At 58.6% G+C, this 13,536-nt stretch overlaps 1 protein-coding gene across 2 annotated transcripts in view; it reads left to right on the top strand.

Moving 5' to 3' along the window:
* The first annotated feature begins 236 nt into the window (after window positions 1–236).
* Window positions 237–13,536, top strand: part of Fbln1 (fibulin 1) — a 67,517-nt gene continuing 54,217 nt past the window's right edge. The window contains exons 1-2 of one of the 2 annotated variants that reach the window (XM_046429384.2): window positions 237–359; window positions 11,969–12,074. In XM_046429384.2, coding sequence (XP_046285340.1) covers window positions 278–359; window positions 11,969–12,074 — 188 coding nt within the window. In that variant the 5' untranslated portion in view covers window positions 237–277. The remainder of the gene's footprint in view (window positions 360–11,968; window positions 12,075–13,536) is intronic. The other variant, XM_046429383.2, reaches the window with a different exon arrangement.

The following is a 13,536-nucleotide window of genomic DNA, read 5'->3' on the forward strand; positions in this document are numbered from 1 at the left end:
CGCCCCTGCAGGGGGGCCAGGGCCCCGCGCCGCCCGCAGCCGTGGCAGCGCGTCCCCGCGGCCTGGGTGCCGGAGGGAGGGTCCCGGGGCCGCGCGGGGGCGGCGGGAGGGAGGACGCGCGGCCCCGCCTCCTCCCGGGCGGGATAATTGAACGGCGCGGCCCGGCCCAGCGTTGGCTGCCCAGGCTCGGCCGATCGTGGAGCTGCTGCCGTCGCGCCGGTGAGCCCGGAGCCGCCGCGCCTTTGTCCGCCGCCGCCCGCCCGCGCCCGCCGGCCCCATGGAGCGCGCCGCGCCGCTGCGCCCCGTCCCGCTGCCGCTGCTGCTGCTGCTGGGCGGCCTCTCGCTGCTGGCGGCCCGAGGTAGGGCGCCCCGGGCCCACGGTCCCCTTTGTAGGGTACCCGTCCCCGTTCCCGGGCCGCGCTCCTTGGAAGTTCTGCAGCTGCCAGGACTCAGAGCCGCGTGCGCAGCCCAGCGCTGCGCATCCGGGGCGGTCATCGTGCAGGCTCCAGAGCCGCTGGCCGGGACGTCCCCTCCCTTCTCTCTCCTGGTGGGCCCTAACACATTCCTCGCTTAGGGGTCTTGTCTTAAAGATGGGACCCTACTCTCACGTCCCTCTTCCTCTAGCGCGCCCTGTCACCCACCCTCCTACCCCAGTCCTGGCACATAGACTCGGCCTCGAAGACCCCAACCTGGGTCCTTGGGGGTGGGGAACACTTTGCCCCAAGCCCCTTGGTGTGTCTTTTCCCACTGCCCCAGCCCCACCCCAGGTGGGGGCTGTTGTACCATCTTGCTGAGGAGCAAACTGAGGAAAGGGGGCAGTAATTTGACCAAGAGACAGTCGTTTTTGGGGTAGGGAAGTGGACAGGAAGAAATCAGAAAGTAAGGGCGAAGCTGGAGGACTTCAAGGTGGTAGTCCTCCTTGGGATCTGGCCATCTCCTCCCTTCTTGCCCCCCTGGGACACAGGACCCAAGGCAGTGCTTCTGCCAGGCTTCGTGTTCAGCTGGGACAGGGGACAGGCCACTTCCAAACCTACCACCCTGTGGCAAGGTGGGAGGGGTGTCCTCTAGCAAATCTGTGGCCCAGAACCTCCTCTCCCAGCCCTGGGACCAACAGTGCAGGGATAGTGCCACCCACGCGGTGCCTTTCTCTCTCCAGATCCTCCAGGCCTGGTGTGGTGGGGGTGGCAGTCCCAGTGCCTATGGATCACAGCAGCTGCTGGGCGGGAGAGCCATGACCTCTGACCTCTCTGCTGGCCCATGGCTTCTCAGGGCCATTAGCCAGGCCCTGCACAGCTGGGGTCTTTGTTTCTCCCGGGGCCCAGGTCCAGACCACCCCTGGAATCTCAGATTCTTTATCCCTGATTTAGTTTAGTTTCTTTTGAATTCTCTGATCACTACCCTCCTCCTTGGTCAAAAGGTCACTTGTCCCAGATAATGCCTGCAGGGGATTTAAGAGGAGGCTGCAGGAGGGGGACAAGGAGGGGGGTTGGCTCTGCAGAGGCTCTGGCTAGGTTACTGCTGCAGGCCTCTGGGGACTCGGCTTGTTCTGGGCACTGGCTCCATCCTGGGCATCCCTGGGTCCCTCCTCAGGTTGGAGACTATGGGGAGGCCAGGGCTCAGTGTTGATGTGTCCCCCGACTCCCAGGAGCTCCTGGGGGACTTGGAGGAGATGGTGCTTGGGGAGGAGCTGGAAGCAGCGTTGGTAGAACATTCTGGGCAGGGTGGACATTTGTGTCACTGTTAGGCAGGGTAAAGACCCAGAGAAGGCCTTGGAGCTGTCAGGCAGGCAGCACAAGGCCACAGAGACGCTGCTACAGATCCAGAGAGAAGATGTAGTCAACTCTCAGGAATCCAGGAGCCCCGAGTCCCCCCTCACTGACCTCCCCCGTGCTTTTGGAGAAAACTTTGCCCTTGCATGTTTGACTTTGAGCTCCCAGGACTGGCCAGCCCGGAGCCCCTCACTACCTCACTGATCCGTCTTCATAGACAAGCTCCCAACCTGAAGGGTTTAAAAAGTCTGAGTGAGCAGAGCTGTGCTGTCCTGTGGCCCTAGCTGTTTCTTGCGGGCAGAACCCTCTTTGAGTCTGGAAACAGTTTGGTGTGGTCTGGGAAGACGAGGTCAGAAGGTGCCCAGGTCCTTCCTGCAGCCTAGTAGGACTGTGGGGAGCACCACCATGGGGCCCCATCCTGGAAAAGAGTGAGCCCTTTTGCTAATCTGCTGGGGTTCACTCGGTATCGGGCCATGTAGAAGGGCCCTGATCTTTCTTGGGGCAGATGTAAGATGAGGGCCTGTCTGTCCTGTGTCTGTCTGTCCTGTCCAGCTGCCCCGAGCCCTGGTGTGTGAAGGAGGGGGAGGAGGTGGGTGTTGGGAAAAACAGTTGTGTTTTCTCTGAGGCTTTCTTGGCCTCTGACTGCAACAGGGCAGAGTTTCCCACTGATTAAAAGAAAGCGGATTGGGAGGAGAACAAAGGCTGGAGGACCTGGCTCAGGACCATGTGGCACGCACTGGGCCCCTGGAAGTTTCCCAGTCGGGAGGGGGGGGCGAGCGCTTGATGTTAGAAGATGAGCCTGGGGTGCTCTGGGTGGGGGTGGCCCTGGGACCTCTCCTGGTTCTGCCCGAGGCCCCCCAGCTTGGGCTGCATGCCCTCTCCCTGCTGGACCAGCCTGGGACAGATCACTCATCTTCAGGTCCCAGCAGGGTACATGGGGCCCAAGGGACTAGAAACCAGTCTGTCTCTCTCCAGAAAGACTCATGGATGGCTTGGAGCGTTTTCTCATCTATAAAATGAAGATAACAGAAGCCTCCTTCTTAGGTGGCTTTGAAGATTAAGGGGAGAACCCAGGACAGAGCCAACATGGTCTCTGTTATTATTAGCTGTCATTGGTGTTGACCCTTCCTGGGTGGGAAGATGGCCTTCCCCAAGACTGCCCTGAATGTTCTGCTAATACCAGCTCTCCAGCCTGGAGCCGGGAAGCAGCCCTGCAGGGCCACAGCTGAGCGGTGCTGGCCCCAGCAAAGGCAGCCACCCACCCCTTCTCTCAACCTCTGGAACAGCTCTGGGGCTGGATACTGCTATAGGTCTGGGGATTTGGCAGGAAGGAGAGAAACTCTGCCCTCCTGGGAGCCCTGTTGACAGAAGGAGCCCTCTGGCAGTCCGGAAGCCTTCCTGGAGGAGGAGACCTTGGCTGAGTCTGTGGGCAGGGCTGGGAGGATGGCCCCTGAAGCCTGCAAGTTATCAGGAGGGTCTTACACCGGGGCCAGCCCTGGAAGCTGGGGTCCCTTGAGATCATTTGCTCATTCATTCATTCACAGTCAACGACTGAGTGACTGCTCAGCAGGCACTGGTCAGATGTGCTGGTCCCAGTTCTGAAAGTGACTCAGAGATAGTGGCCCAGTCCTGCACCCTCTCCATCCCTTTCCAACACTATGGATTGAGAGTGTGCCCTGCTCTGGGTGATTGTTGGAACTGAGGGCCTTTTGTCCGTAACTAGCATGACTCTCAACAACCCTGTGAAGTGGGTGACCCAGATTCACCTGAACCTCCTTTTCCTTCTGGATTGGTCATGTCACCTGCTGGAGTAGAAATGGACTGTAAGGTTTGATTTTCACATTTGAAGGCTTGCTTCTTATTTTGGTTTAAAAAAATCTCTCTGGATCTGGGAGTCAGTGCTGCCATGTAGGGTCAGGCGGCACCCGAGCTCCGTCCACCCACCTCCCTCACAGCGCTGGGACTAGAGCACCTGTCCCACCACCCCCCCGCCCCCCGGGGACCTGTAGTACCTGGCTGCCCCTCACATTGATCTCACGAGGAGACACTGTCACTGTTCCCATCATACAGGGGAGGACACCGAGATGCAGGGAGCATGTCCCCAGCACACAGTGGCCCCAGGACTCCAGGCAGTGCCACCCTGCTAACCAGGACACTCCGTGGTGTCACCAACCCCAGTCTGACTGGTCTGAAGTCCAGCTTTAGGGGAAGCTGGTTTCCTGCGGTTGCAGTGAGCCTGGGTAGACCTTTAACGCAGAGCAGGGTTTAGAGCCCACTCGTGCATGGCCTTGGGCCAGGTCCTGAGTCTCTTCCCCTCCCCGGCCCCACTGGCCGGGTCCTTTGAGATCATTTGCTCATTCATTCATCCACAGACAGCGACTGAGTGACTGCTCAGCAGGCACTGGGCAGAGTCCCCGTCCTCCGGGTGCTGAGTACAGGGTTAATCATTTGTGCTAAGTGCTGGAAAGTTCAGGGAACAAAGAGACCGTGCAGGGCAGGAAACAGATGTGCCCTATGTGAGCCTGCGTGCTGGGGGTGGCCAGGAAGGGCACTGGAGGAAGGGCAGGGGGCTGGCGTGGCAGGAATGCACTGGCCGGGGGAGAGGAGGGCCCTGGGTGGCCTCACCAGCAGGGTACGGGATCCAGCCAGCAGGTGCAGAAGATGCGAGGCTGGTGGTGAGAGAGGCAGAGGCCCTGGGGGAGAGGGGCCCTGGAGGCCTAGGACCCCCTTGGACAGGGTGGGATGCTACAGAGATGACCAGGTGTGGATGGCCCACGTGACATGTGGCACAGGAAGTGGCTGCCCGAGAGAGCCTGGGGGAAGGTCACTCCCCTCACCTCTCAAGCTGTGCCTTCTGCCCCTTCTGCCTTGCTGCATCCTCCTGGGTCTCTGTCTCAGACCCTTGGGGTCTCTGTGACTGCTGGGGACATGCTCAGGAGTGGCAGGTGAGGCTTCAAGGACACAGGAACTCTTGGGTGGGGCTGGGGCCTGGAGCCCCAAGAGCAGACGCCAGCTCACCCTGCTGTTTCCCAAGGAGGCCTGGTGGCCTTGGGTCTGTCCCCACCGGGTCCTGTGAGGCATGCAGAGGCTGCCAGCTGCCCAGGGCCCTGCGCTGGCATTTTCTTGTATTTCTGGATTCCCAGGTCCCAGGGTTCCTGGACCCAGGGAGTCTCCACAGCTCTGCACAGCTTCAGACAAGGTGCCAGTGTTGATGGGCATGGTGCCCGCAGGGTGTGTGAACTCGGAGGCACCGGGACACAGGTGGCAGGATCCCGTTCCCTTTCCAGAGCACCTGAGTCTTAGCCACTGCTGAGCTGCCTTTAGGACACTAGATCCCGTGGCTCACAGGCCACTCGGGAATGTGTTTGGACATTGCCCCAAACCCCTAAGATGTTTACAGCTAGCAGGCTGACATTCTGGAAGCTTCCACCCAGAGACTGGTAACGAATCCCTCTGACTGACAGCCCAGCATCTATAGTCTGAGAAAGACCATGTGGCCATGTCCTCACCACAGGTCGAGGGCCTCTCCCCGTCCCTCTAAACCATGAGCCTCTCTGTGCCTGAGAACCCGCATCGTCATCCCCACGATCCGTGTCCATGCCATAATCTTTAAAAAGCCTGACGTACCTGGAAGCAGTTGAGTTTCACTGCTGTGGCAGGTGGCAAATGGTGTCTGACCCCTGGGAACTGAGCCCCCGTCCGCCTGGACACTTCAGGTGGGTGTCGCTTTCCAGGAGGCCACTGCCGGTGGGCGGGTGCAGGCCACCTGGCAGCATGTCAGTCCTGGGGAGTGTGCCGTTCCCACCAGGGCAGCTTCTCTTGGATTTCAAAGACTCTTCCTTGGTCAGGATACAGACTAGGCCCTTGCCCTGGATTGTCCTGTTCACCTTTCCACCCTACACTGCGTGCACTCATCCCACTGTGCCTCTGAAGGAACCAGGCCCCCCGGGTTAGTGAGATGGGCAGCCAAGTTGAGGCTGGGCACTGCTTCTATTCATTCATTCATTCATTCATTCATTCATTCTTAGTACTGGGCACTGAACACAGGGGATTTTTACCACTGAGTTACATCCTACCTCTTGTTATATTTTATTTTGAGACAGAGTCTTGCTAAGTTGCTGAGGATCTCGTTAAATTGCTGAGGCTGGCCCCACACTTTGGATCCTCCTGCCTCAGCCTCATGATTGCTGGGTGTGTCACAGTGCCTGGCAAGACTGGGCAGTTTCACCCCCTGCACTGACCGTGGAATGTCTGGTGCAGGGTTAACTAAATTTGCAAGGGCTTGTTCTTGGCTTGCACTGAGTGTTCTTTGTGGGCCTCACCACCTGGTCAGATGACAGGGATTATTACATTGGAACTGTGGATGATGAGAGTTTCTTCTCAGATAAAAAAAGGAGCTAATCAGTGAGAGAAGATTCCAGATTGTCCCCAGAGCGCGGCAGTGGGTCAATGAGCTTGCCTGGCAGTTGAGAGACAGGGTGATCTGGGTGGGCTTGGGAAGCCTGCAGCGTGGGACTTAACCTGGAAATATAGATCATGGAGCCATCATGGTCGTTGGTGGTCAGGGGACAGGAGCAGCAGGGCTGGCCTCATGCTCCAGGTCTCTCCTGACACTACGCTCTAGGTCTGCTCAGGCGCAGGGGTCTTCGGTGGGGATTGCTTGTTCTTTGGCCTCTGATAGGTGTGGCTAGTGGGCCTGGGACTGGTGCAGAACTGGGCGGGTGCTGGGCTCACTGGGAGGCTTGGTGCCCATGAGTGTGGCATTGGGCTGAGGCCCGTTACCCCCAGGTCCATTCCACCTGTGGCAGGTGGCAAATGGTGTCTGACCCCTGGGAACTGAGCACCCCCGTCCGCCTCGACACCAGGCACTTCAGGTGGGGTGTGGCTTTCCAGGAGGTGCCGGTGAGTCTTGGGCCCGCATTGAAGACACCGTGTGGCGTGTGACATAAATGAGCAGGGCTGGGAGGAGAGGTGCCTCTGTGGGCCTCAGAGTCTCTGACTTTTGTGGTGGGGCCATGAAGCTCAGGGTGCTGGCTTTTGGAGCCACGTGACCCAGGTCAGTGAGCCTGGGCAGCACTGCAGCCACCTCAGCAGGCCCCTGGGAATGTGTTTGGACCTTGCCCCAAACCCCTGAAATTTTGTTGAATTTCTAAATCCATCTTTATTCTTTTTAAAAGGTCACAGTTTGCGTAGTTACTGAACATTTTAACTTTTCCCGTTTGGAGTCCCATGTCATCTCTTGTGCCTCCTGTCTGGCTGTTCTGCAAGAACATCTTAAAAGACAGTGACCAGGGGCTGGGGCTGTGACTCAGGGTTAGAGTACTCGCCTAGTAAGTGCCAGGGATCGATCCTCAGCACCACATAAAAATAAATAAATAAAATAAAGGTATTGTATCCAACTAAAACCAAAAAATAAAAGTTAAAAAAAAAAACAGTGACCAAATTCATCTCTTCCCAGTGCTCAGATTAGTGATTAGAACAGCAATGGCTGAAAACGTTGAGTTCCTAGGCAGAGCACCGGCTCCTTTCCTAACACCTGTGGGCAGGTGGCCCACAAACACTGACTTTTGGAAGTGTTTTTTGTTTGTTTGTTTTTGCACTGGGGATTAAACCCAGGCACTTTACCTCTGAGCTACATCCCAGCCCAGCCCTTTTAATTTTTTATTTTGAGACAGGGTCTTCCTAAATTGCTGAGGCTGGCTTCGAACTTGCAATCCTCCTGCTTCAGCCTCCGGAGTTGCTGGGATTACAGGCGTGCACCACCGCACCCAGCTTAAATGTATTTTTTATTGTAGTAAAATATGCATCACATAAAATGTACCCTCCTAACCAGTTCAGATGGCACAAGTAAATTCACATTGTCCTGCAGTGTCACCACCTGCCATCTCCAGAGCTTTCTCATCTTCCCCTCCCCCTCCCTCCTCAGCCCCTGGCTCCTCTTGGGACTTGTTAGGTGCCATTGTCCTGGGCCACAGTGATTTTCATAATGGAGGAAAGCTCTCTTGCCTAGAAGGGACAAATCTGAAAACAGCAATTTGCCTTTCTAAGTGGAATGTGGCTTGGAGGAGACGCGTCTGGGGTGGGGTCGGGACAGCACTGGCTTTTGTGCTTCAGAGCGCCCGCCCTGCGCCGTCATGGAAGTGCCTGGGAAGACGTGGGTGGCTCTGGCTTTGGAGCCCAGGCTAATAACAGACCTTGTCTTGCTGAGACACACACAGCTTTCAAGGACCGACCTGCTGCAGAGACTGCCCGTGACCAGGGGGTTCTCCAGCAGTCCTCCTGTGGCTTGGGGACAGCCAGTGCTGAACTCCCACGGCTGTCTCCAGGGCCAGGAAGTGGCAGTTCCATAGCCTCTAGCCCAGCCTGAAATTCTAATCAGCCCTTCACTCTGTGATGGCTGGCTCAGGGATGTCCCCTGGGGCCACTCCTCCAGGCCCTGGGAAACAAGGGAGAGGCCTTGCGGGGTGGGGGGTCCTGCCCAAGCAGCCTCTGCATTTTAAGGGTGATCCCGCTCCTCGCCAACCCCCGCCATGGTTCTTTGTAATTAATACTCTGTGAACCCCCAGGTGTGTGCTGGGCGCGGGAGAAAGACGCCCTCCCAGGCCACAGTGAGAGGAGAAGGATGCCCTCCCTGGCCACGAGGAGGTCTGAATTCAGGGGCTACAGGACAGAGGAGCTTTGGAGGCTGCCGGAACAAGGCCTGACGCTGGAGCCCAGGCCCCAGAGCTGGAGAGTGCCACTGCTCAGTGTGCAGTGCCCGCTGAGCGCTGGGCAGAGGTGGCTACACACTGGCTTGGGGCGGTGCTCACTAGTCCACGTCACTGGTCACTTCATTCAGCCTCTGTTCTCGATTCTGCTTGAAGTTTGGGTTCCGAGAAATCCCTGAGGTGACAGTTTGGCTGCAGGGTGCCCACAGGTACGCATTGTGGAAGAGAGCAGTGGACTGTGAAGGGGAAGGAAGGAAGTAGGAAGGACCAGACGACTTTACGTGCACCCAGTGACCTTTCAGTGGCCATGTAAACCCCACTTCCCAGAAGGGTGTGGCCGAGGTTCAGGCCACAGTGGGAATCTGCCTGGAAGGGGGAGCAGGAACTCAGACGTCTCTGTCCTGAGAGTGCTCACTGCCCCGCTGTCCTGTCCCCGGAGCAGTGGCAGTCCTTCCAGGGGAGCGTTCTCCCTGCGGACCCCTCTCAGCTTGGGCTGGAGCTCCCGGCAGGTCCTAGGCAGATGCCTCAGCCTCCACCAGGAGCCACAAGCCAGGCCAGTCCCGCTCCCTGGAGTCCCATAGGCCCCTGCAAGCCACAGGTCCCCACTGGACACCCTAAGATTTCCACTCACAGCTGCGGGTGGGTACTTGGAAGCCTGCTTTTGAGGACCAGGGGACAGAAAGCATTCCTCCCTACCCCCTCCGCTCCCCGGCTCTGTGACTTTAGGGGAAAAGATTTAAATCAGTGTCCACAGTTTTTTACTCCTTCCTGGGAGTCAAAAATCAGAAGTGCCCCCAGCCCTGGGCAGGGAAATGAGTGCAGCCCTGGGCTACTTCTCAACAGTGTGACTGACACACACACCACGAGATGAGTTTCAAGGACCGCGGAGGGGAGCAGGCAGAGGAATGGGCCTTCTCTGCAGGGATGCTCATGGGCCAGGGCCTTGCGGTTTGGGGATTGTTTGTTATAACAAGGACAGGAATGCCCTCCTGTGTCCTGTCCACCACTCTGTGTCATTGCTGTCCAGCCCAGCAGCAGTCTCTTCTTGGTTCTTCCTGGTCTCTCTGAGGAGGCTGAGCTGATTCCCATGCCCCTAGGGTCCGGGTGGCAGAGGCTGATCCCCAAGCCTGTCCCCAGGCCAGGGCCCCTACATTGCCCCCCTAGGCCCGAGTTCCAGCCCTGGGGCTGCTCAGGGCATTGGAACTGCATCCCAGGGACATTCTGAGTTTCATGGTGGACTGAAGGGCTTGGCATCAGATTGTCCTGAGAACGAGGTGCCCTGTTCCCGGGGCTCCCTGACAGGAATCATCTCCGCAGCTCCGGCTGCTGAGTTCCTGCCCTGCTGAGCGGGGACAGGCATCTGTATGTACTTGGTTTTGCTTTTCTGCATCTAAGGGAGGCTGGGGGCTGCGGCTCTTCCGTGGGGTTCCACACTCTGACACCGGCTGTGCCTCCCGCATTCTCAGGGATGACAGTGAGTCAATCCCTGTCAATCGTGTAACCTGTGACCAAGCTCCTGTTACGGGGAACTTACTCTGTGTTTGGAACTTGATAAAGTTTGTCCACCTCCTCGGCCACCCAGCAAGTTCTCGCGATCCACTCTAGCACTGAGAAACCCGTGGCTCCCGGTGCAGGAGCCTGGCCGGGGTCACAGAAGGTGCTAGAGCTGGCTCTGGGGCCCAGCCCATCTGGTTCCAAACTTCGGCCCTTTCTGCTCGGCTCTGTTTGCCATGCACCCACTTCTGTGCCGACGGATAGGGGAACAAGAGACGGCCGCACCCCAGGACCTCTGGCTGGCTTGGTGAAGCTGACAGTCAGAAGGTCAGAGGCTGGTGGTGTGAGGGTCAGGGTGGCCAGGCGGGAGCCCGGGCCCTGCGTCAGGCTGGGTGGGTGAGCAGTCTGTGAGAGGAGACGAGGGCTGGGGCTGCCGGCAGGGGCGGAGGGCTGGAGTGTGGGGTGACCAGGTGCTGGGGGTGATGGCCACATGGGCAGGGCAGTCTTGCTGTCAGCCCCCTGCAGGGCATGTCACCATCATGTGGGGCTTGAACCACATCTCTCCTCTACTCGTGAGGTCCTGTGTTTGGTGAATGCTGTTTCTAAACAATAAACTGGAGTGAGAGAGCCTGAGTAATAGGAGCCCAGTGGCTGGTCCCACGATGGCAGGCCTCCCTTGTGACAGTCCTCTGGCTTTGGTGCTCTGAGGCCTGTGGCTCCAGCCCACTGATGAGAGCAGCCTGTCATGACCACACCATCAGGGACCATGGAGGGACAGCTTGGGGGGTGGGCTTCCATCCTAGACCACCTGGCCAGCCCAGGGGAGCCCGGGGTTACAGGAATGGGTGAGGACTTCTTTCACTGCAGAGAGCTGCTCAGTCTTCCAGAAGCCCTGGGGGGAAGGGGAACCCCTGCAATAGTCTTAGGGGTGTGAGGACCCTGCTCAGGGCCTTGTGGAGTGGCCCTGCTGAGCCTCAGCTCCTGTGTGCGCTGGCCACGCCCATCCCGAATGCTCCTCCTGACCCTCTGAGAGGGGCCAGGGAGTCCAGGACTTGTGGTGGCCGAGGGCGCATAGTCAGGGCCAGTGGTTCAGGAAGTCTTGGTTTCTCACAAGAGCAAGACTTCCTGTGGCCACTTCCTGTGGCCACTTCCTGTGGGCGAGAGCCGGCCTTGAAGAGCGGAGGGCTCAGCAGGCTCCAGCCGTCCAGCCTGCGGGCACTTTTCCCCAGGGCCCTGGGAAGCTGATAGTGAGGAAGCCTGGTGTTTCCTGAGCCCGTCTGCAGTGTCCTGCTGGGAGGTGGCCTCTGCCTGGCAGTGGAGGCCTTGGGCACTTGTCCTTCTTGGCCTGCTGACCCTTATGTTGAGAGCGAAGGGTGTGGCGCCTTGAGACCCAGCTGCGCCTCCCAGGGGCATGGCAGGGTCTTCTTCCCAGGAGGGGAGAGCCCAGGGTTCTGAGCAGAGTGCCCTGGGACCACAGCCTGGGCTGGCAGAGGACCTGGGCGCCCAGCTCAGCCTGGTGCTGAGGGCCGGCTGCTCAGCCAGGTGGCTGGGCTCTGTCTTCACAGAGGGTTTGTGGCAAAGAGGGTGGAGGCGGTTGCCACGTGATTTCACTGCCGACCCCTCTTCCTGCCTTGGAGACCCCTCTCCGCACCCCTGCAGGGACTCCGGCTGGTTGTGCCTGGGTGCTTCCCATGCACGGCTGGGCAGGGCCCTCTAGATCATGCAGGCAGTGACCCTGACCCATCCCTGATGGGTGGCTGGGGCAGGGATGCTGAGCTGTACCCCATCAGAATTGCGGGGAGCAGGCTGCTTCCTGGGGTCGTGGAGTTCTCAGTCCTCGTCTGCAGAGTGACTAAGGGAAGTGCCATTTGTGCCCGCTGCCCTTCCATCCCTGGCCAGATGTTCTGGTCAGGGCTAAGGAAGCAGCTGTCCTGCTGGTGCGCCTGGAGGGTGGGCAATGCATGGCAATTCACCCGCCTGCTGTCCTCTCCCTCACAGTGGGCGCAGACGTCCCCATGGAGGCTTGCTGTGCAGATGGACATCGGATGGCCACTCAGCACCGAGACTGCTCGCTGCCATATGCCTCGGAGTCTAAGGAGTGCAGGTGTGTTTGCCCGTGGCCACCTTCTGACCCGAACAGTGTTTCTTTAGGGGGAAGTGGGGGAGGAAGGACCCCCAGGGACAGGCAGGACTCACCCGCGGGCCAGCTGGGCTGCATCTTGTCCCCCTCCCTTCCCCGCTCCTTCCTCTGCACCCGAAGGCCTCACATAGGACCCTGCTCTCCCTTCTGGGCCCCCCTGTGTATGTGGGGACATCTGATCCCTTCCCAGGGCTGGAAGCAAGTAGGTTGGGGTTTGCAGCCCAGCCTGTCCCATCTGGGAAGCTGTAGGCGAGTCTGTTTCTTCCAAAGAAAAGAGTGTTTTGTTCTGGGAGTCAGTGAGATTGTGGGACTGGACGTGTTTTTCCAGTGGACACCTGAAGGCTCAGAGGCCAGGCCCTAAGCAGGAGTCCACAGACAGTTGTCCACCACACTGGCAAGAGCCAGCTGACATCTGGGCTGACTGTCTTCTCTCCCTTAATTGACTCAAGCATCCTCAAAATTTGGGATAATATATATTTAGAATAAATGATGAGAATAGGTCATGTTGATCATATCATGAAAAGAATAGCAAGCTTTTCAGAGCACCTACTGCGCGCTGTGCATTTGACATACACCGTGTTGTGTCACCTTGTTATTAATCCATGTTATAGACAAGGAAACCGGCATCCCGTGTGCACAGCTGGTAAACTGTGATGCTGGGCTCTGAGCCATGCCTGCTGGCCCGGGAGCACGTGGTAGGGAGGTGGAGGAAGGCTTCCGGGGTTGGCTGCCCCTTTGTTTTCTCTGCCTCTAGTCTGACTCTGCGCTGCCTTGGTCCTGGGCACCGTGCGTGCTGGTTGGACGGCTGTCACAGGAGGATGCACAGGGACATCTCTTTTGCCTTGGTGCTGGCGTTGAGTGCGCTGGGGCTTCAGAGGGGTGGAGTTGACTGGAAGCCGCCCGTCAGCTGCGCAGAGCCCGCGAGCGAGCTTGGCTGGCAGAGTGCTTAGCACCGCAGCTGCTGGTGGTTGTGTAGTCAAGTGGGTGTTCAGCGCCAAGGGTTCTGCTTACGGGCTGCGCTGCCCAAGGCCGCCTGGCCCTGGGAAGGACAAGGCTAGAGGTGAGAGCTGAGCCCGACTGGATCCTCGGTTTCCCCCAGTGCACTTCTCCTTCAGGTTGGTAAGATGATTGCAGATGATGCCTGAAACCAGCGGCACCAAGCCACATGTGGGAGTGCCAGTCTCTGGGACGCTGCCCGAGGACAGGGACTCAACAGGCATCAGGCTCCTTGCAGAGAGGAGACAGCAGTTGTTCTTGACCTCATCCCAGCAGGGGCACCTTCCACACCCACTAGGAGGTTCCTGATCCCCTGACCTCAGAGAAGACAGTTTTCCCCAGGAGGTGGAGCTGCCCGGCCCCTGTTGACCCTCCGCCTGTGTCTCTGTGTCTCCTCCTCTCTCATGGCCGTGGAAAATTCTGGCAGGGT

Source organism: Marmota monax, unplaced genomic scaffold (genome assembly GCF_021218885.2).
Source record: "Marmota monax isolate L192 unplaced genomic scaffold, Marmota_monax_Labrador192_F-V1.1 WCK01_AAM20220418_F8-fsc00051, whole genome shotgun sequence".
In the NCBI taxonomy this organism is placed as follows: Eukaryota; Metazoa; Chordata; class Mammalia; order Rodentia; family Sciuridae; genus Marmota; species Marmota monax.